The sequence below is a fragment of the Coffea eugenioides genome, chromosome 4 (genome assembly GCF_003713205.1).
Source record: "Coffea eugenioides isolate CCC68of chromosome 4, Ceug_1.0, whole genome shotgun sequence".
Classification (NCBI taxonomy): Eukaryota; Viridiplantae; Streptophyta; class Magnoliopsida; order Gentianales; family Rubiaceae; genus Coffea; species Coffea eugenioides.
In genome coordinates, this window is record NC_040038.1 from 43,701,579 (window position 1) to 43,723,564 (window position 21,986).

A 21,986-nucleotide genomic window follows, 5' to 3' on the forward strand; every position below is an offset into this window, starting at 1 on the left:
AGGTGGCAATCATTAGAGAAGTTCTTGGCAGAAAACGTCAAGTTTCATGAAATACTCATCATCTTAAGAACCTTTTGTAATTCCAATACCATACATCATCCAAGCTCAGATCAATTTAAACAGAATAATAATAATAATAATATTATCTCTCTCTCTACAAATACATACGCATATATAAGTATACACATTTATTATCTTTCAATTTTTGTAAAATTTTATTCTTCATAACATATAAGTTTTTTATTTTTTATATATTTTTTTACTACTTTTACGAGTGTATACACATTTGTTGTGTATGTTAATATAAATGTAATTAATATGTATAAATGTATATTTAATATTATGTATATTAATATAAATATAAAAATGCATTACGTGAGAGTATATAAAACAACAATCCAGGCGAAACTAATTCCAGTCCGTACTATCTCAAAAAACATATCTCACCAGGTTACTTCAATTCGTAACACCTCAAAATATTTATTATCACTTTGAAGCGGTAAAATATGATGAACGATTACTTTCCAAATAACTCGTACAATGCATTAAGTAAGAGTATAAACGGCTACCATACAAAAGATACAAATACCACAGAAATTGAATTTAGATTGCAATTTTATAACTGAAAACATCTGTCTACTATTTACCTCGCTTCCACTAGCACGCACGTAGCTTCCGGTTGCCACACGCACACAGCTACCACGTTAACAATTCTCGACAAGGCCGCCACTTCGTCTTGACGCTCTGTCTTCTATCCTCTTCGTTCTTTTTTTTGGCGTAGAGAATTGCAGGCCAATTCTTATTGTAGAGAATTGCACTTCTTAAATGTATTTATTGCGGGGGATGGCTGATCTGCATAGGAGTTTTTAGAGAACTTCCACCACAATTTCCACTTTGTCGTTTCATGAGATATTACATGCAATTGGAATGCTTTAAAGCACATGTATTTCCGCAATTTATGGTCCTCGTCTGACGACACGACACATCCCTGAAAATTGAAAGAGGAAACATACGGAAAAGTTAACTTTACAGACATTTTTTATTGGCCATGTAAAAGTAGTCACAAACGCACAAATCCATGTGCTTGTCCTTCAATTGCAGTAGTCCTCTGTCTTCTGTTTCTTAAATTTTTTGGTTTCTTTCCAGGGCTTTCCCTTTGAATTTTTTTATAGGAAAATTAGAGAAGTTTCTTCTTACTCCAGTTCTTCTCCTTATATACATGAAGGCTCTCTATTTTTCTCAACCGGGGGATTGCCAACTTTCATAAGTTGGTTAAAATACCTTTTTATTGCCATGAATTTCCTCGCATGTGTATCTTTTTATATGCACTACTACTCTTTTAGTGCTTACTGACAAAAAACTTTTAGAGTGTTTAGTACTAACTAAACTAAACAACTCTTTTAGGACTAACTAATATACTTGTGATAAATTATTGGATTGGTCTCAAAATTTTGCACTAAATTGCACAATACCGCTGGTTTAGTTTTGGTTCCGGTTTAATCAATTGGCGATGGATGGATTTTGACCCGGCAGACTTAAAAAGCAACTCGATTCGCAGTAAGTAAAAGTGACCTTGCGACGGTACAATAAAACACGTATTTCTCCTCTACCATTTTCAGCAAACGAATTAGGACAAGGAGGAAATGTATGGTTAAGCTGAGGGCGTGTCCTTCACCAACTGGTTCAAATGGGACCATCAAACTTCAAACCATATGCTGAAAAGAAAAGGAGACCATTGAACAATAAATCTCTACAAGATTGTGCAGATCAGATGTTGGTTGTGGTTGACTACAAATTGGATACAAAAATACATATTAAACTCACTCGTAAATTGGAAGCATTGAGCATGATATAAGAAATTATCTCAACTTTTGGAAGTAATAGGTACTCATTTTTCTTCATTCAAAAGAATTTCACACGTACAAAGCAATAAGGAGGAATATGAGAAGTGTAATGACAATTACTTATCACAAATGTTATGCACATATACTTTCCAAACGCTTCCTGTTATGTCTAAATCAGTCAGCACCAAAAAAGGAAACTTGAGCTACTGGTTTCACCATAAATAAGTCCTCCAAACATTAAAAGCAATAATAATAATCTTTTCAAAAACAGAAGTTTGACGCTGCTCAATGCCAACCAAGTTAACTTCTATCAAAAGATCATAACTTATGCTTGAGAGCCATTTCCTTCAATTCCCAAGACAAATCACAAGGAGAAAAGGAACAATGAACAGCCAGGCATTAACTAATCCTTGACAGATTTAAAAAACATCTCAGAGCCCCAGACTACAGACGAATACCTCTCTCCACATGCCTTGCAATCAGATTCATGGCGTAAGTGCTCCAAACATGCCCTTTATGACCTGCAAAAAATTGGGCAGGTGAGTTCCACGCTAAGGCACTTCAACTGTAAGAACTAAAAAAATATCACCTGCTAGACATAAATGACATACGCGTTGTCGGCAACATCAATGTGAAGATGGCTGGAAGCAACTTGATCAAGGAAAACAATCTAAGACGCTTAATATGCTTCATGAGAAGTTAATGAAATTAGCATCAAGGACAAGCAAGTGTTATGCACAATCACGAAGAAACAAATTACACATAATTATTGGGAACCAAATATCTCTAATAAAAAATGGACAAGTAATCCACAAACAACCACGTTATACAAGTACAATCATCCACAATGTACTTTAATAGTACAAACATTCCACATAATTGGCATGCCACATAAAGTGTTCTTAGGCCAAGCCTTTTTCCTTCATCAACTTGAGGATGTAGCCGTAGCGATCGGCTGCAGAAGCTCTAAGAAAAATAATCTTTTCACCCTCGTTCTCATATTTGGCATAGTGACAGTTAGCTTCAAGTCTCCACGCGTCCGGAATTTCCATTGAGGTGATCACATCCTGGCACTGCATTATGCCGTAGACGGAGTCGAACTCCGACCTACTCCGTCTGTCGTCAAGAACGAAGTCGGTGTAATTCCCGATCTTGCTTATAGCATCCTCAAGACCAGTAGATGATCGTGTCGATTTTGAACCTCTACTCCCTTCAGGTTCACCACTGGTTCCTAGGCTTGAGGCTGACCGTTTTCCTCCAACTGCACCAGGAACTGGGGGAACATAGTAGACGTCGTCGTCATCCTCAACTGCTGTTACGTTCACCGGAGTAGGCACCCTCGAACTAGAGGCTTTACCTTTTCCCTTCCGATTTTTAGCAGCAGTGTTGGACCGTTCTCGGCGAGGCGGTTCCGATGGAACTACCTCGCTTGCAGACTGGGCACGGCTGCCTGTGGCATGTCTTCCAAGCAGTAAAGGTGTCAACCGATCGTACCAGTAGCATGAATTCTCTTTTTTGAAGTCAACGTACGAGGCATTGGTCTGGTGAAATGCAAATATGAAGTCAGCACACAGGAATTGATAGTGTACAAGGAAAATATTTTATAAGATTCGAGTTATTTTAACAAGGAAAATGGTAATTCAATTAACTTTGTCGATAGCTAATATTTCTGTATATTAAACAAAGAGTTGTGAATGACAAATCACCAGCAGCTAAGCCGAGCAATTTTCACATTTTGCAGTCAAATAATCCAATCAAAGCTAATCCATTTAATCTCAATGCCCAGAAAAGAATGGTCAACTAAGCGAAGGATAATCCAACTTCAAGTAAATCATATCATGGAAACAAAGAACCCAGATTTATAAATTTACTCACTAATGCTGCCTTGATTTGCTACTATTACATCTTACTTCCAATATAACCCATACAGAGAGGATAAAAGAATCCAAAGCCACACCTGATTACTTTGTGAAGAAACAGAAAACACAACCAAGCCTCCAAAACACACTCGTAAAAAAGCAAATTCAGCAAGAAAGACTTAAAATGAGGATGAATAAAAAAAAGAAACAACTTTTTTCATCGACAATGATCAGAATTTCAATAAGTGGAGCCATAAAAACCAAAATCAACCAAATAATCAGCATCCCATTTCACCAATTGAAGGAAATGCACTAATCGACAAGTCAAATTCATCGAAAAAAGCACATCAAGAAAGGAGAAAAGAAAGAACATGAAAGATTAGATAAAAAAAGGTTGGCACTGCAGCTGTCTATGCAAAAAAAAAAACAATTTAAACGAGAGTAAAATAGCAAAGATGTGTGGATATCAAATTGGGATGTGCAGATAGAGGTAGGACAGTACTAACTCATCACTTTATCAGAAGGCCATTCATTAGTATCATTATAATTGACATCAGCAGTGCAGGCACTGAATAGAATAGAATTGGTCATTTTCAAGTTTCGAATGGCTCAGAAATTTCTTCATATTGCTCTCTAAAGTTCATAGAAGTTCTGCTGCTTCTGGTGTGACTTTGGCGATAAGCTTTGAGAAGCTCATAATGAAATATTCCATGCATCTCTGAAATTTGCTTTCTTGTTTTCTTTGTTTTTTCAAACGTGTCTTTGTATAAGATTTTTAACTCTTGAAATTATTTTACAGATTGAATGTCCAAACAATTATGTGAGTTGTCAAATCAACAAAAGTACAAATGCCATGCCCGAATGCTGGAACTTGGAAGGATTGAGGAAGATCATAGCTGAGGTGAGATATTAAAATTATCTACTCTGCCAATAAATAAACCAGGACAATCCTGATCAAGATTCAACATTCAAAATTCAAAGTTACAGTTGGTAATGGTCCCAACAAGTAACAACCTTTGCAGGAAAAGATCTGCACGGACCATATTAATTGAACAGAGGGACTTTGATTTCAGAAAAGGTTATCCAGAATTGGATATATATATATAACATTTACAAATTTGACTAAACATGTTTAGCAAAATATTCAAGTACTAAATTTTCTCCTATAAACAACTCTTTATTTTTTCCTCCTTTGTACTTTACAACAAATACAAGACACCAAATTTAGTCTCAACTAAAAGGCATCAAAGCAACTAAAAGGCACCAAATTTTAATTAAAGCAGGCCTGTTAAATTCTTGAGACTAAGGATAAATTCTTGCGAGGATAGGCCCATGCAGTTATGAAAAGGGATGTTATAGATGGAACAAATAAATTGTTTAACTTTTGAGTTTCATGAAAAGGGATGTAACCCGAGTTGGATCCGAATTCATTGAAGCTGTAATTTTTTTTAAGTGAAAATTTCATGCGCTTACTGAAAACTCTAAATATTCAAGTTATTTTAACAAGGAAAATACTTATATTATTCAGGAACCTCCCCTTATAACTCTTTATAACCCAAATCTAGTTCTATTCAGAATTGAATATGTAGTTGTGCACCAAATTACAGGTTCTTTTCATCATTCAATCTAATAAGGTAATTGTAATGACTGAGCTACAAGATTAACTCATCAAAAGACTTCGAGGATTGAAAATAAGACGGAATAACAAGTGGAGTCAGCATATAAAAATTGATTAAGTCACCGGAAAATCAAGGATGAAAAGGCATCAAGGATTAGACACAAGTGAGAATAACAAGTGCAGTTTAAACAAGATTGAGTGCTCAGATTTTAGTTCAACAGGGAATCTGAAGTCACCTTTCAAATCTGAAGTACAAAGAAATTCAATTAACAGAAGTCAAGGAAGCGACAAGTCCATACCTGCTCCAAGTTGGCCCAATGTTCATCATCAGCAGTGAAACAGTAGCTGTCCTCACTCCACCCAACCCCGGTCTCTGTTTTTGATGAAATCCCACGCAGATTGCAGAACAGGTCCCATTTCTTCTTGATGTGATAGAATCTGGTCTGCAATTGCTGGCCAGTCACAGTCATTATGTCATTGCTCGCCAAATGGGCTGCCAACATGTCGTAGTTGGTCTCTAGCGACTTCCTGTTGTCCCAAACGTTATTTTCCCGAAAACTGACGTAGGCTGTGAGGAAAGCTTCATCCATTGCATCAGTCCAGTGTATCCTAGAAGCCATTTGCTAAGTTTGATGGGGAAAAACAGTTAGCAGTGGACTGAGATAACAGAAATTGAATTAAAGTGGTTTGGAAACAGATCTGGACAATCAATAGTGAAAGCAAAAACAGGTGCAGAAGGAACTCAACGAAGGCACTTGCCTCAAAATAGACCTCAAGGCACTTGATGAAGTTGTTGGATGCAGTTGACGAACGGGTAGAGCAATCGGACGTACAGCTAACAGGTGAGGCTTTAAAATTCGAACAAAAAGTATTATTAACCAATGAATATGCTGCGAAAATTACTTTCTAATACAGCGTAGAAAGAACATACAATCGCAAGAAGGCTTCTTCCTCTTCTCAGCGGTCATAACCGAAGAGAGAACTGCCTCAGAACAATCGAAATGGCAGCAGCTGGACAGTAAAATTATTAACTCATTGCAAAAAATATGCATCCAAACAGCAAATGGGAGTTTGCATCCAAACAAATTCCCAGCGTGTTAGCTTTCAAATTCCATTGATCAACAAAAAATCCCATGCTTCTGTTAATTCTGGAAATTAGCAGCCCACAATAATACATGTTTTTAACTCCTAACAATAACATTATGAGCTAATTGACATGTATCTAACCTCATCAAATGAGACTTACAACAGAACCAAAAGTTATGAATTCAAGCATCTATAACTGTGCAGGATTATGTATTCCGTATAATCTGATACAATTTCTTTGTTGAAAAGGCACAAATCCTAGTCCTTTTTTTTTTCTTTTGTTCTGGGTCAGACTCAAAATGTAAAGATTCTTTTCTCTGGGCTACTCATGTAAACTTTTGTTTTCAAGTATATGTCCAATTTTAATTCTTCTTCAAAACCATTTTTTCATGGCCTTCATATACTGTCTGAGTTATACATTTATGAAGTAGCATCCCATTAAACAACTTATACTACGTTAAAGTATGAGTTTATTATTCAATAATAAACATGAATGGTCAATGCCAAGGACAAGTAACTTGCTGCTAACTTCAGAGTATTAATCCAGGGACTCGTTGCCTCATTATCAGTAATGTTTTGCATATTACTGCCTTGGGCATCCAGACGCTTAAACATTTAACTTTAAATACTTTATAAATTTTACAGCAGACCGGTATATTTTGCTTTTATGTTTCCTATCACACTTGTCCAATCCTTGTGCGTTATGAGGCAAACCTTTTTAATTGGAAAGAAAGCAAAAGAAACCATGAAAAAAGCACCAAAACTGATTGCCAAAGGCCAATGCAACTAAGCAGTGAAAATCCCTTGTATTTTTTGGTAAAACTTATTAAACAACTTCTGTCCATCTTTTTATTTTCCCCATTAAATTTTTTGTTTCCATGATAAGAAAAAAGCCCAAAGACAATAAATCTCCTTGCTTGCAATATATCCAGTTAATCCAGTTTTAATGCTCATAACCTCCCAATTTGAAAGGCCAGAGCAGCTTTATTCCACCATTCATTCAGATTCGGGTTCAATTAATCCTAAGTAGATTTTAATCTACCATAAACGAAATCTACTCTTCGCACACACCCAACACAAAATCAGGTGTCCAAGGGAGATAATCAGCTGATGAAGCCGTGGACAACTAGAAAGACAGATCAAGGCAGGTTTATGGAATGTAAATTGCAGCTAAATCCAAAAATTCGAGGGAATTGTACCTGCCGCAGTAGATAGGGAGAACGTGGAATGGCCTCGGAGCAAGAAATTCCGCTTGGGTGTTGGTAGCGTCGACCGCGGCAGGGTGAAATGCGACACCTTCAGATTCAAAACGCAGTCAAGGATCTTGTTTGCCGGACGTCTCTGCAAGCTGGGTTTTATTGCAGCTGTCTTTCCCGTCTGTTGGTAGATGAAAATGGTGAAGAGAGGCCCGAACAGAGGAGCACTTCTAGCCTTTGTGCTGTGTTCAGGAGTAAATGCCTTTACTGTGGCTTTACTCCTCAACCAACGGTCATTTTTATTGCAGGTTTCCGTCAAAATGCAGTTGCCACGTGAGGGAATGAATTGTTGCATGACTTTAGTGCAAAAGGCTGCACTAAGGAATCCAATGTCGGAAGTCTACAGTAAATAACCCCACCACTTTTATTTACACAGTACAAACGCTAATTTCTTAAAATTTCAAATAACCCACCAATTATGCTTTCCAAACACTGCCCATGTTCATGAGCAAACTATTATAGCAGTAGGGTAATTAAAGCAATGTCCATGTCCATGTGCAAAACTAGAGAAACTAATATAACAAGGAAGCTGCAAAATAATTGAAGATTGAGGTATGTTAAAAGTCTCTGTACCCCCAAGTTAGGATCCGTCCATTGAACAATCCCCTTTCAATGAACCAAGGTATGGAACTCAGAAGTGCTTATTTGTGCCAGGAATTAATCAGTGCATGACCAGTTCCTAAAACCAAAATTTAAGCAGAAACCAAATTATATCAAACAAATCGTGATTTGAGTGCAGATTCTACTTGTTGAGCCCCATAACATGTGAAAAATTAGAACCAAGACAGTAGAAGCTGGGGAAATACTCTTTAACTATGATAGTCACTAACATGACAATGCAGTAAAAGTAAAAAACAATCGACAAAATTAATGTTTCTAGGTCTATCAAAGTATTATTTCCAATGAAATTTAAAGATAGTTCGAGCCATTGCAAGACATTAAAGGATCATTCAGCATACAAACACAAAGGGAAAAGTAAAATCATTTTTGTTTAGGACCAAACAGTAAGCTAAAGAACATCTCTCAAATCATCTAATACTCCATAACAATGGGACACGTAAATTTTCAGAAAACTAAACCAGTGTAGCGGTAAAGCTACCTTTAGAAGCAAATCATCAAACACAAAGCATGCTACTATTGTAAGAAATGATCACACACCTTAGACACTGGATGTTTACTTTGTTGTGCTTCTTCTTGATTCTTTCAAACTTACAAAACAATCAATAATAAAAAAAACAAACATTTCTGCTAGGAGGCCAATTTTGGGAAAAAAAAAAGGCTAGAAAAACTCAACAATAAATTCATCAAATGACTGAAAATTGATGCGAAAGTGTGAGTTTTTCTTCGTGTTTTTGGCTAGGAAGGCAAATAGGGGTAGGGAGGGGAGATGTATAGTGCTTTCCCCTCTTTGATTCTCTCCTTTTTCTGGGAAAAAAACAGAATTGCATGGTTGGGAGATGAGACAGTGTACATAGAAGGTAAATCGAAAGGCCAAGCATAAATTGGGGGGGAAATCACTAATTTTTTGGCCAATAAGAATGTTTTTTAAAATATACTTTATTAATATTTCTATGCCTTAAAATACCACATAAAACCAGTAAAGCGCGGCTATATCTTCTTAAGAAGCATAAGCAAAAACTTATCATAAGAGTAAATAGCCAAACATATAGGCACATAAAACTAATATTAAAATATTTAAAATATCGGCCCATATAATATTAACAAAAATTTCAGCAAATTAATGATACAAATCAGAGGTAAACTAACCTGGAATGAACAGAAATTTTACTGCAAAACCTTTTCTATTTTCGGACCAAAGCTGAAAATTAAAAAAAAAAAAATTACTGATCAGTATATATGTCCGTGGTGCAAAAAAATAAAGAAAAAAAGAATGGCAAGAAATGTTTTTACCAGGATGCAAGGGAACAAAAGGCACCAAACCACTAGCGAGGATTTTCCACTTTCCAAACAAATTTCAATTTTGTATGATGCCACGTGTCACAAATTTCAATTGATGATTATTAATCAGGTCACAATTTCATCTTATGATATTTTCTTGAGAATAAAATGAGAAACTAGAAAGGAAAGAGAAAAACCCAAAATTAAAAGAATTGAAAGGCTAAAAAAATTGTATTTTCGAAAAGTGATTTGAATATTTTTTTAATCATTTAAGGAGAAGATAGATCTATGCAATTGCTCTTTTTTAATTTCAATCATTAAGGTGAATATTTTTGTGGGAAAGAGGAAGAATTAAATAAAGAAGAAAGAGAAAAGGAAATAAAAGAAAGGAAAACACGGTAAATGAAAAGTCAAAATAATGCAAGGGCAATTTTGTCCTATAGGGGGTTAAGTGAGCAAAATTAAAGGTTAGGGGGTAAACTGAGAAATAAAGTATACCTTAAGGGGATTAAATGTGATTAACCCTAGAAACTATTTTGGCCTCCTTTTATCCCTGAAGGGCTTAGTGGACATTTAACACTTGGGCAGACAAAAATGCCCATGAATAGTATAGCACTAATTGCCAAAGCAATCAAAACTCAGGGGCTTAGTTGACATTCGCCACAATTTCAACACAAATTTTTTAAAGTCCCCCAGTCTTGTATTGGAAACAATGTGGTGCAAAGTCTTGTATTTTTATATATATGTAAGATAAGATATTTATTCAAGAGAGATGTGAATTTTCATTAAATCATCAAATCGGTTTGTCTAGGTCTTGTGTTGATAACGTCTTGATTTTTTTGTTAGACGGTAATAGTTAGCCTAATCTACTCTTATTCCTATTCGTACTCTAGCCTGCACTATGAAAAGAGAGACCCAATGATTTACAACCCTACGATCTAGACCATGGCTATCAATTCGAGTTATTACTAGTATTGGAATTTTACCTAAAACAAGTAAAATTGGTAAAATCATGATTTCGATCGTATGATTATAAGCTCCTACGATCTTGATATGATCATATTATTTAAAAATATTGTGATAAAAGTTTTAGTATTTTGTCCATAAATTTGTGTAAAAAAATTGGAATTGAATGCCATTTGTCGTGTTGGAAACAATATTTGAAGGGTTTTAAGTTCATGTAAATCTTTCATGCTAATTCCTTACCCACAAAAATTGGCAAACCTTTAAAATTGACCCATGTATTTCATTAGATTAAGAAGATAATGTTTCATAGATTATCATTTAGGGCTATTGTTTGGGGCTTTTATTGTGGTAGATTAGCATGATGAAGACTCTTTGGAACTGAATTGATTATTTTTGTTACACCCAGGTAAGTAAATTTTAACCCAAAATACATGTTGTGTCATAAATTTCTATTCTCATAATTTTCTTCAATTATTTGTTTATTGTATACTAATCTTTTAGTCAAAGATATACTTGAAATATTTTGTTACATATGCAATATTTAGTTACATACACATGATGTTAAATTTAGTTAAATTTTGTTACATACAACAAATGATGTTGTCATCGATAAATATTATCTTCTTAATTATCTTATTAATAAAATACTTAAATGATGTTTAAGTATCTTATTAATAAAATACTTAAATGGTTTATATACATGTAAAGTCAAATTTTCCAACTACCTTGTCCATCAATTATGTTTGGATTTAAAAATTAGAAAAACAAGATTTTTAGTTTGATCACGTGCAATACAATACGTTACATATAGTCCCAAAATTTTTGTTTTGATTTTAGACTACAACAAATTTTTTAGATAGCACAATTTTAACTTTAATTGATAATATTCTATTGACTGCACATGAGTTAAATTATTTATTGCTCTATTTGCGAATTGCAAACCTTAAATTATTAGTATGAGTACTCTTTATGTTTTGTGTAGGATCTATTATTGATTTTATGATCGATTCTGCAAACACAGAAACAATTTTAGATAGGGTTCCAATTTTGAAAACCTTGCTCCCAATTAATTACTCAGCTAATTTTTAACTTTCCCATTTTTCTGTATGCGACGTCGCTTAGGGGCCGTCTGAAACCGTAACACACACGTCCAAATTACCCTCGCCGCAATTCCGTATTAATTTTCGCGTCATCCACGTTCCTGTATACAGAAAATAAGGCAAAAATGAAGGGCAAAATTGTCACTGGAATCTTATATATATTGGTGACGCGTTGGGCAAATCACACGTTGGAATTAAAGGGCAATAAAAAAAAAGGAAAAGAGTAAAGATAAAAAAAGTTGTATAGAAGCTGAGAGAGCTGTTTCCGTTATCCGATTGTCTGTTTTTTCTCCTGCTCTCTCTCTCTCTCTCTCTCCGTCGATATTTTTTCTTTATTGGGGATCAAATTAGGGTTTTTGTTAGCCCTTGAATAACCGAGTCGACTCAGCCATGCATTCTGATTCAATTGCTGCCAACGCTTCCAACATCCCTACGGCTGCCTCTAACGCCAAAGATTTCGCCAAGAAAAAGAGGGTAATTATTATATATATATATATGCGTATGTACATGTATTATGTGTGATTATGAATGTGCGTGCATGCAATCATTTAAACAAATCAGGTGAATTTTTGATTTGCCTGTGTTGATTATTGACTGGATTCGAGCAAATTTTGTTATCGGTTTCTCCTTTTTTCCGTTAATTTTGAAGATTGCATTTATATTGATTTTGGATGCGATTCTGCCAAATTTGTCCATAGTGGTGAATTCCGATTCAATTAAGGAGTATCTATCTTTTGATTATTTATATTGTTTCAAGATTATTTTTTTTTTTGGAGAAAATTGGATGCTTTTAATGGGTTTTTTGTTGCATCCTGTGAACGTTTTTATTTTTTTTCAAGATTATATCTGTATAACGGAATTGAATAATCATTTTAGCTTAATGAATCTTTTTCTTAAACCAAAAAAAAAATTTTTTTTGGTGGGAATTTGTAGGTTAATCGGTCTGCCAAGTTGAAGCAGTGCAAGCTCGATGCTCGTCGTGAGCAGTGGCTCTCTCAAGGTTTGTAAATATATGTCTTTTACATGTAGCTTTCACATCCGGAAGGCTCTTATCTTTTGTACTAAAACCCTAGTAGCGTGCCTGCTATTAGGTTTGAATTCAAAATGAATTGATCTTTTGTTTTTTTTTTTTAATTTTACATCTTTCTGTTGGTAATTGGGATTTATATAGTCAAGAACAAGAGTGGGAAGGAGGAATCAAATGGTGGAACTATTGTTCAGCCAATGGCCACTGCAGGCAATAGGATGGGCAGAGCCATAGAGAAGCTGGAAATAAGGCCAAGGGTGGAGGAAGGGAATGATGGTGGATCCGTACATCATTACAGCGATTCTGAGTCACCCTCAAATAGCCCAATGAGCCACACTGGAAGTGTCCTGGGAGGCAATGACTCCGGTACGAATTTCACTGGGAGCAGTAGCAGCAGCAGTAGTAGCAGCAGTGGTGGATGTTGTTCAGGAAGCATGAGTGAAGAGGATGAAGATGGAGAGGATGGATGCTTGGATGATTGGGAGGCTGTGGCTGATGCTTTGGCTGCTACAGATGAGAAGCAGCAATTGCATATTGGTACAGCTCCTGTGGATAAGAATATTGCCCATTTTGACTCTCAGTCAGATGTAAATCACCAGACAGTTTCTGGTATTGATATTTCGAAAGAAAAGCCAGAGAATGGGGTATCAGTGCAGAGAGCTCCAGTGAATTGCTGTGCATGGAGGCCTGACGATGCTTTTAGACCTCAGAGTTTGCCCAACTTGTCCAAGCAGTACAGTTTCCCAATGAATTCAGATAGGCATTATGGCTGTGGTGGATCTGTCTGGGGTTGCAAGAATGCTGCATCCATACCAAAATCTTGCCCTATCTGCTATGAGGATCTGGACTTCACTGATTCAAGTTTTCTTCCTTGTTCTTGTGGGTTCAGGCTTTGTCTTTTCTGCCACAAGAGGATTCTTGAGGAGGATGGGCGCTGTCCTGGCTGTCGTAAGCAGTATAACTATGATCCTGTTGAGGGGGAGGCAACTCTGGATGGAGGCAGCCTGACATACCGATTGGGTCGTTCTTGTAGCATGATAACGAGGTCTTAGGAAAAGTGTCTATTTCCCTTTAATGTATGCTGCGTCTCCCTCCCTCATGCAGTATCACTCGGCTTTATAATTTTAGACTCTGATTTTAGTAGCGTTAGTTGTTGGTATAGGAGTGATTTTCAAGCACAGGAGTATTAATATGGTTTAATGATTTTGATCCATATTTCTATGATGCTTGTGCTAATGTAGAAGGCTCATTATGTGAATAGATAATGTGGTATAGAAACTGAACATATAATATTGGATTGAAAACAGCTTATGGAGTGAATTTTCGTGTACTGGATTAATTTACTGTTACCAATGAAATAAATTCAAAATATATCCACGTAAGCTACTAGTTGTAGCGACCTGTTCAGTTATATATGTGTTTGTGTCCTGTTCCTTATTTTCTGTTAGCGACCCAAAGCAAATATTTGGACTTCAAGAGTTTATCCTTGGTTTTGGTGCATGAGATATTTGCTTTTAGTGTGGAATACTTTAGGCACAATTAGAGAAATGCTTGGAGGCAGCTGTACCTTCAGAGTATTACTACTGTATATTAATCCATTACAGGTTTTAGCTTTTGGTTGTTTGGTAGGAGAGAGTGGGGAAAACAAAAAGCTTGATCTTGATCTACCCTTCTGCCCAACCTCCCCCCCCCCCCACAAAAAACAAAAAAAAGAAAAAGAAAAAAGGGAAAAGTCAAGTCTTTCCTCTGTTTATTTTGCTGAAATTTTATCGAAACGAGTAAATGATATAGGTGTTGAAAACCGCTTGGAGCAGTTGGTATTGCAAAGATTTTAGTGGTTCAGAGGGCTTCAATATTCTCAGATTGTGCTGCATATTGTCATTATACTTTCTTGTTTCCGTTTATATGCTGTTAAAATTAAATTTTCGCAAACACGGCTATTAATATATCCGGAAAAATATCTTCGAGTACTTCTACCCCTTGAAATGGTGTTTTGACACAAAATAGCTAAGATGATGGAGATTGATAAGTGTGGAAGAAAGATTTTTCCAATCAATGTGTCTATGGCATGAGTGATATGGAAAAGATTTGCTCTCCTACTTCCCAATGGTGTGTTCAAGACCACATTGTGTAACTTATGGTTGATCGGGGATTCCCTTGCTCCATAACCTGGTATTACTAGGTATGTGAAATCGGTATATCCGCATCAACACACAGGCTGATGTGATTAGCCTCTCAGGGAAGAGTTGCTTACGTTGCAGAGCAATGGTATTTCAAATGGAATCTGCTTTTGGCTGTTGCTGCTGAAATCCTATTGCTGGACAGTTTAGTTGACATTTTGTGGATATCACACTGTTCAATATTGCAAGTAAGGTGATGTTCCAGTTTGAATGCATGTATTTTGCTGGTTGTTAGTGGTTGTGTAATTATTTGATGTTGACTTCCCCTAATTTAGCAAGGCTTGTGGGTAGTGGGGGGAGGACGGCAAATTAGTGGTAGAGAAATTTTCTTATCTTTCATTTTCTTGCACCTTTCTGATGATAACTTTACTCTTTTTGTCACTATTTCTGCCTTTACTGTATGTTGATTATTGTATAAACTTTGTTCATTCATTTATGTTAGCAAAGTATTGGAATATTAAATGGCAATCTTCTTGGTTACATCTGCTTCGTCTCTTTTTAGAGGCTCATCATTGTAGCACATATTGTTGCTATATCAGTTACTGTTTTTCCTGGGTAAGTGGGTGGGAGCATCGACATTAGTAGTTGCCTCCTATTCTTTGTTTGTCTCTGGCTATGTCCTTGAGCAGATTGTCAAGTTTAATGTGTGCATTTTGATTCATGTGTCTGTAGACGTGCTTAGAAAGCTTTGGTATCGGTTTGATGGACCAGTATATACTTGGATTTTTATTTTCTGAGTTTTAAAACCAAGAAAATAGCCATCTACCCTTCTTATTCTGTTTCATTCAAGTCTTACCTGACGCTCTATGATGAACTCAGGCGTCCAAAGCTGCAGGTTATAGCCTACATTGTTGATCTCTCGGGGAAAATGTTGAACATTTTCAAATATGTGGGAGATGAGGAGATATAAGCATCTCTTTCTATGATGGCAGCAGGCCAGGAATTTGGTCCAGTGGAATTGTACTTGCATTATATCATATGCATGATGTTTGGTTCTCAGGAGCACCTAAGAATGGCTTGGATGGATAAATTTGCTGACTGTGGTGCCCTTCATTCGTCGTTGCAGTTTTTGTTAATGGAATGAGTCTTACGAAAACATGATGCAAAGATTTAGTCCATTTGTTTGAAGAGCTTCATACGTTTTCCCCTTCGTGCATCTAGGTTTCTTGGTTTGTTTATTGACAAATCATTTTTGTGAAAATTTTGCATTGTGAGTTTATTTCTTATTCTTTATGAAGCATCCACTGCATTTTTCTGTCTGCTGTTCTGGTGACGGCGACACCTGGCCAAGAAACGTGTAAATGCTTCGTGATTAGATGCTATCCATATTTGTTAAGGAGTTGCTGTGTGCGGAAGGAGTAGGAGATGTGAAAAACAGAACTAGATTCCATTAGCAATCCAGCCGAGGGATCAAGATCCCGCAGCGGTTCATGTGACCAGGAGCAAAGTTGATATTTTCCTAAGCCAATTTGATCATTATATTTTACAATTTTGGGGATTCATTGTTGAACAATTGCGTCCCTGACAGGCGACAGCGATGCCGAGCCATGTTTACACCCTTCATCCTAAAATTCCCTGCATGGCTACATCTAAACAAGGCATATCTAAACTTTGACTGGTAAATAATTTGTAGGAGATTGAAGTTAAGAGATGATCCTGCGACATAAAAAGTTTCCCAAAATAATAGAAATAAGATGAGCCAATTTATTTACTTTTAATGTTCGTTTTTTGGCTGAAGTGGGAGCTTTATTTTAAATCTTTGTGGTGTTTATAAGCTCTATTGGCTGCTCTAGCTCTGAATGTTCAGAGAAATTGTTCTTGCTTAACAATATCCATGGTTTCGATGTAAAAACCATTTTCAACAGCCATTTTTAAAGATAAGAGCAAAAAGTATTAAAAGTTAACATTTGCCAATATATTTAAGTACCAAGACATGTCACTTTTTTGGGATAATGTACTTTTGGGTGCTACGCGGAGGATGAAGAAAAACTTCTTAACTTGTGACAGTGCAGAAGATGAAAGCCAAAGCAGGAACAAGGCTTCTCTAAATGTTGTTCATCAACCTTGCAATGCAAGATTCAGATTGATGTTTGGGAGGAAGATTTCTCCACCATTTGCAAAAGGTTGATTCCTCAAAGAGAACATCTCTGCTTAGATGATCGTCGTGTATCCAGTTCAATGTTCGTCTCTCCAAGCTGACAACCTTCTCCTTCATTTCTTCGAATGGCTTTGCTCTGAGTTCCTCCACTTCAGCCCAGAAACATGACTCTGAGCTCGATCCTGCTTGCATTTTCTCAGCATGTTCGAGCCATCTTTGTGTAAATCTATAACGTTTTGGCCTAGCCCTTACCATGTAAGGTCCTGTGTCTTCATGCTTTAAGTGTCTATAGTAGTTGGCAATGTCCAGAGGTTCAACCAACCGCCTAAACATGGTTCCAAGTTCTATCCACTCTTTCCTAGCCTCAAATCCATCTGGAAGTTCACATCTTTTTAACATTTCGATGATTTCATCCCATATTCCTGCTAACTCCAGTCTCTTGACATTAGCATTGAAGTCGTTTATGTCTTTCTGAAGCTTAAAGGCATCATAATAACCTACCTTGCGCACTTCACATTTGGTCTGGTACGCTTGTATCTCGTTTAGTCCTTTTCGTATGCTATCCCTGTTGGAATCAATATTGACTTGGTTTTGTATTTTCTGCCTCTCCAACTCCCCAGCAGCACGAAGACACAGCCTTGCTCTTGAACTCTAGAATTTGAAGAAGCACGTGAAATTTAGCTCAAACTAAGCAATCCAGGTTATACGAAATTGTAAGATGAGTTGAATGCTGAAAAATTTAAACACTCCAGGAGAAAGTATTCCTTACCAGGCCGAGATCGTTCAAAACAGTGTTCAATTGTGCTGCTTCATCATTTGTGTTGGCATGTGAAGACAAAGGAAGTTCCAAAAGATTGTTCAAATGAACAACATTTTGCATTTCTAAGCAATCCTGTAAATCATTTTCATAGCTCAAATTGTCGTTTAAGCTTCTATAAACAACGCGCGCAATTTCTGTTTCAGAGCTTAGCTGAGCCGAATAAAACAGCAGCTGCAGGATTGCATCTGGATTCTGAAGGATAACTGATTTTCCATTTCCAGTGCAGAAGATATAGGTGCCAAAAGGTCTGTATGGACTGAGTTCGATAAAGCTGGACACAGTTTCCAACAACAAATTTGTGCATCCCATGAGATGACAAGCAGCATGGCTAGCTACAGCCGATGCATTTCTCATGACAACCATAAAACAGGATGTTACACCACTGGAATTTCCAATGGATTCATTCTGAAAGTATGGAGATTTTGAACTTGTGTAGAGGAGGATTTGCTGCAGTCCCGCTTCAATGGATGAAAGAGGAGAGAACATGACGCGAGGCACAATGTCATACCTCGTGACAAAATGTATAAAATAGCGAGCCCAATTTTCTCGTCTGAGAGCATGCGAAAAAATTCTGTCTCCAGCAAGGGGGGATCCGAAAGTCACACAGTAAGGCGGTTTCTGGTAATTGTTAGTCCTTACGTATTTCTCCAAAAACCAGATGGTCGCTAGTGAGGCAATTGGACCACCTGAGGAGTGTCCGGCGAACACTATCTGCTTTCTGTCCGACAATGCTTTTTCCACCTGAACAGTTTTTTTTTTTTTTTTTCACAGGTCAACATAGGAAATCGAGTCTACTGATATATCCGCGCTAAAAGCAAAAACAGTTAACAGTAGAGAAAGCTAATGATCTAACAAAAAGACAGCAGCAGCCAAAAAAAGCAAACATAATCTGATGAATTACCTCCCTCTCCAGCTGCGAATTGCATAAAAGTTGTTCAAATCTGGAAGAAAAAGCTTCATTTACTAGAGCTAGCTCATCCATGCCAATACTCTTGAGAGACGGAAACAAGGCAATATTGATCTTGGTTTCCCCAAAAGGCATTCTACTGTACCAATCAGTCACGGCCCACGTTCCAGGAAAGGCGCAGACTGCTTCTGTTGAGCTGCGCGTCGTCTTTTCCCAAATATACGCCTTCTCTGGCGACTTGAGATGAGCCTTCATGGCTAAATTACAAGCTTTTTTGATCAGCTCTTCCTTAAGTCCGATAGAGTCACCCAGCGCCATCTTCTGCTTCTGCTGTGTCTCCTAACCAACTACCAGCGCCACCACCAAATATATGCCTCTTTATTAGAGTTTACCTTCTTGCTTGACTTGGCATAGAAACTGCCTACCCAGCATTAGAAATTTAGAATAGAGAGAGCAATAGGAAGTTTCGAAGAAGTTGTTCTAATTGTCTAATTATTTTCCGTGAACCAATCGATCTGCCAAGGCTGCTATTCCTAATTTCCTATACTACTACTTGAAACGGGACAACAACTAACAAGGAAATAGTGGAGAATTGGAATTTGCAGCAAGAGGGGTGAATTATGGTTGGCTGTTGTGAAAAGACGAAGATGGTCACGCATCCCTATTTTGCCCTTGAGTTGTGGGCGGGCCTCACATTTTGTGGACGAGGGTTTTCATTGTCTTTTTAACCCTGGGAAAAAATGACGGCACTATTTTGCAGATGGTTTGGTGAGAATTTTTGATGAGTAGACGGTTTTTCCCCCTTTATGTTGAGAATAATAAACATATGATGGAAAAAATTAAAATTTTCTTGTTGGTGTCTCGAGTTTCAATTTTAATCCCCCTTGGTTTCTCTGCAGATCCACAAACGATCGACTGTTATCGGTTCTCCATTCTCTTCTTTTCCTTCTTCGTTGGTTTTCTGCTCCTCCATTCTCTCCAAATTTTTGATCAGTTATCTCAAGCTTTGTTGCCGGCAAATTTTTTTTTTTTAACGGAAATCAAGTTGTTAGGGCGTGGATGGCTTCTCCAACCTCTAGAAGCTTCCAGAAAGAGCTTATGAAGTTACTTCGATGTATGCTTAGATCTGTTGAAAGATCATGATATTAGAATTTCGTAGGTTGCTCTGCCTCGGTGGCTGTACCTTCTTGTGAGCAATTGAAGCTTCATTTCAATGCTTTTGTTCAGAGACGTGGAGATGCTAAATAGCCGGTTCAGGATGCTGCCCGCGGCTTTTCCTCACTTTAATGGAGGTATTGGAGATGCTAACTGAATGTTGTTGAATTCATTTCTTGTTTTATAAATTTAGTGATTTCTGTTGCAATTTGCTTGCCAATTTTGTTCACTTGTCAATCTTGAGTTTTTGCTTGGAGTAGAGGTTCTATGTGACTAGAGCTCCTTTAGTTTTCTGTGCTTGGTTTAGAAATTTAGGTACAAAGGATCCATCGTGTTCTTGTTTGATTTAATCAAGTAGAATGTTCAGGATGAATGCTGGTGCAATGAATTGAAACAATTAGCTTAACACGATTCTTTGAATTACTTGGGTAGCATATTCAGGAGGGTTTTGAATTTCTAATTTTGGAAATCAAGTCAATTAATTTTGTGGTCTGTAGTTTCTTCATGGTCATTTATCATTGTTCATGTTATAGTTGATTGTTTTCTTAATATGACTATCAGAACTTTCTGTGGATCTTCTTTGTGCTAATTTAGGAAGTTTTGGCTGTATGTAAAGTACTTGAAATTGAATATTCAATTGTATTTGCTTGATTATGGTTGAATCATTGCTGGAAAGTTGGGTGGAATGTCTCTGAGAGTTAAAAGAGAAAGCATGTTGAAAAGGATTAGTTGTTCCTTTTGTAGTTTGAACAGTTGGTGTTCTGTTCACTTTTTGGATATTGTTTTCCTTTTGTTTTTCTTTTAATTACAAATTAGAGTCTTATGGAAAGATAGTGTATGTGAATATCATGCGGTTTGTGCTTGCCACTTGCGTGCAATGTGGCCTGGCTGGATGCATTCCAGTGGTTGGTTGAGAATGGCAAAAAGCAACTTCAAAGGAAGATCTTTTGTTTGGCTTTAGTCATGGCAGAAGTACAATAGTTATCAAGTGGGTAACTGGATTAGCGTGTATCATCTTGCTGTGGTGCAATCTATTATCTGTGAAGTGCAGAAATACAATAATCTGGGATGTCTCATACTCGTTCACCAATACTCCCCTTGTATATACACGTATAAATATACAGCAGTATATAAATAAATAAAAAAAATGCTTCTATTGTATGCAATCTACAGCGATCTTTTGTGTTATTAATTGATTCATCTTGAATACAAACACAAGCTAAAATTTGTTGTATCCAATCTGCAGCAATGTTTTATCAAAAAAAAAAAAAAAAAATCTGCAGCAATGTTTTATGTTATTAATTGATTCACCCTAAAGACAAACTAATGCGAACAGCTGATTAACACCAGTCATAACGAGCTAAAAGATAGCCTGGGCAACCTGACACACAAGTGTCAGGCCCCAGTTCAACTAGTCTATTAAGAAAAGTATAATAGGTCTACCCACTAAGTTATGGATAAGGGAATATTGAATAGGTATGTTAATCCTGAAAAGATGTGAATTATCACTCATGCGAGTTGTGCAAGGATTTCTTTTTTCACTTTATCCTCGTGTTATTCTTGTCCTTCTATAAAGAGAAATATGTGAAACATGAGTGCTTTTATCTTATGTGTTAAATTGTCTTTTGCCATCCCTCTTGTGTGGTATCTAGATTTTGCAGTACTACGGGACATTTATTGTAACGTTATTTGGAGAATCAAGTTTAACCGGAGAAGGGGTCATAGGCTTTTTAAGGGGTCATATGCTTTTTATTAAGGGAAAATTTAAGGAACCTCCCTTGAGATTTCTACAATTTCACTCACCTCCCTTCAAATTTGAATAATTATACTAATTTCTCTTCATGCAATAAAATGACTGTAATATCCTTCATTTATGTATAATTTCTACAAACCAAAAAGACCTTACAACTACAACCAATCTTTCATAACAAACTCTTCTCCTCTCTTTCTTACTCTTTTTCCTACCATCTCTCTCCAACTCCTTTTCCTACCTTCTCTTTCCAACCAAAGATATGGATGTGGTCTCTAATAGTGCTTTTGGTTGCTCCGTGTTGGTATTCTTGATAGGTTAGATTATGTTAGCAGGTTGCAGCCATTTGGATTAGAGTTTGGATGGTGACATTGGTCAATTGAAATGCTAAATTTGGGCCAAACAAAATTGTGAGAAAATG

At 36.7% G+C, this 21,986-nt stretch overlaps 2 protein-coding genes across 2 annotated transcripts; one reads left to right on the forward strand and one right to left on the reverse strand.

Moving 5' to 3' along the window:
- The first annotated feature begins 11,835 nt into the window (after positions 1–11,835).
- Positions 11,836–14,037, forward strand: LOC113767889. The gene is made up of 3 exons (XM_027312092.1): positions 11,836–12,102; positions 12,562–12,628; positions 12,800–14,037. The coding sequence occupies exons 1-3, from the start codon at positions 12,019–12,021 to the stop codon at positions 13,705–13,707; spliced, it is 1,059 nt and encodes a 352-aa protein (XP_027167893.1). The 5' UTR covers positions 11,836–12,018; the 3' UTR covers positions 13,708–14,037.
- A 2,620-nt stretch (positions 14,038–16,657) lies between these two features.
- On the reverse strand, positions 16,658–19,177 carry LOC113767316 (protein EDS1-like). The gene is made up of 3 exons (XM_027311363.1): positions 18,655–19,177; positions 17,703–18,494; positions 16,658–17,584 (listed from the first exon to the last, which is right to left on the reverse strand). The coding sequence occupies exons 1-3, from the start codon at positions 18,976–18,978 to the stop codon at positions 16,880–16,882; spliced, it is 1,821 nt and encodes a 606-aa protein (XP_027167164.1). The 5' UTR covers positions 18,979–19,177; the 3' UTR covers positions 16,658–16,879.
- Between the last annotated feature and the right edge of the window lie 2,809 nt (positions 19,178–21,986).

Coding starts and splice junctions, on each gene's coding strand:
- LOC113767889 (XM_027312092.1), top strand. CDS start 12,019: ATGCATTCTGATTCAATTGCTGCCAACGCTTCCAACATCCCTACGGCT. Junction 12,103..12,561: donor ATTTCGCCAAGAAAAAGAGG/GTAATTATTATA, acceptor GGGAATTTGTAG/GTTAATCGGTCTGCCAAGTT. Junction 12,629..12,799: donor TGAGCAGTGGCTCTCTCAAG/GTTTGTAAATAT, acceptor GGATTTATATAG/TCAAGAACAAGAGTGGGAAG.
- LOC113767316 (XM_027311363.1), bottom strand. CDS start 18,978: ATGGCGCTGGGTGACTCTATCGGACTTAAGGAAGAGCTGATCAAAAAA. Junction 18,495..18,654: donor ATTCGCAGCTGGAGAGGGAG/GTAATTCATCAG, acceptor AAAACTGTTCAG/GTGGAAAAAGCATTGTCGGA. Junction 17,585..17,702: donor TTTTGAACGATCTCGGCCTG/GTAAGGAATACT, acceptor TTCAAATTCTAG/AGTTCAAGAGCAAGGCTGTG.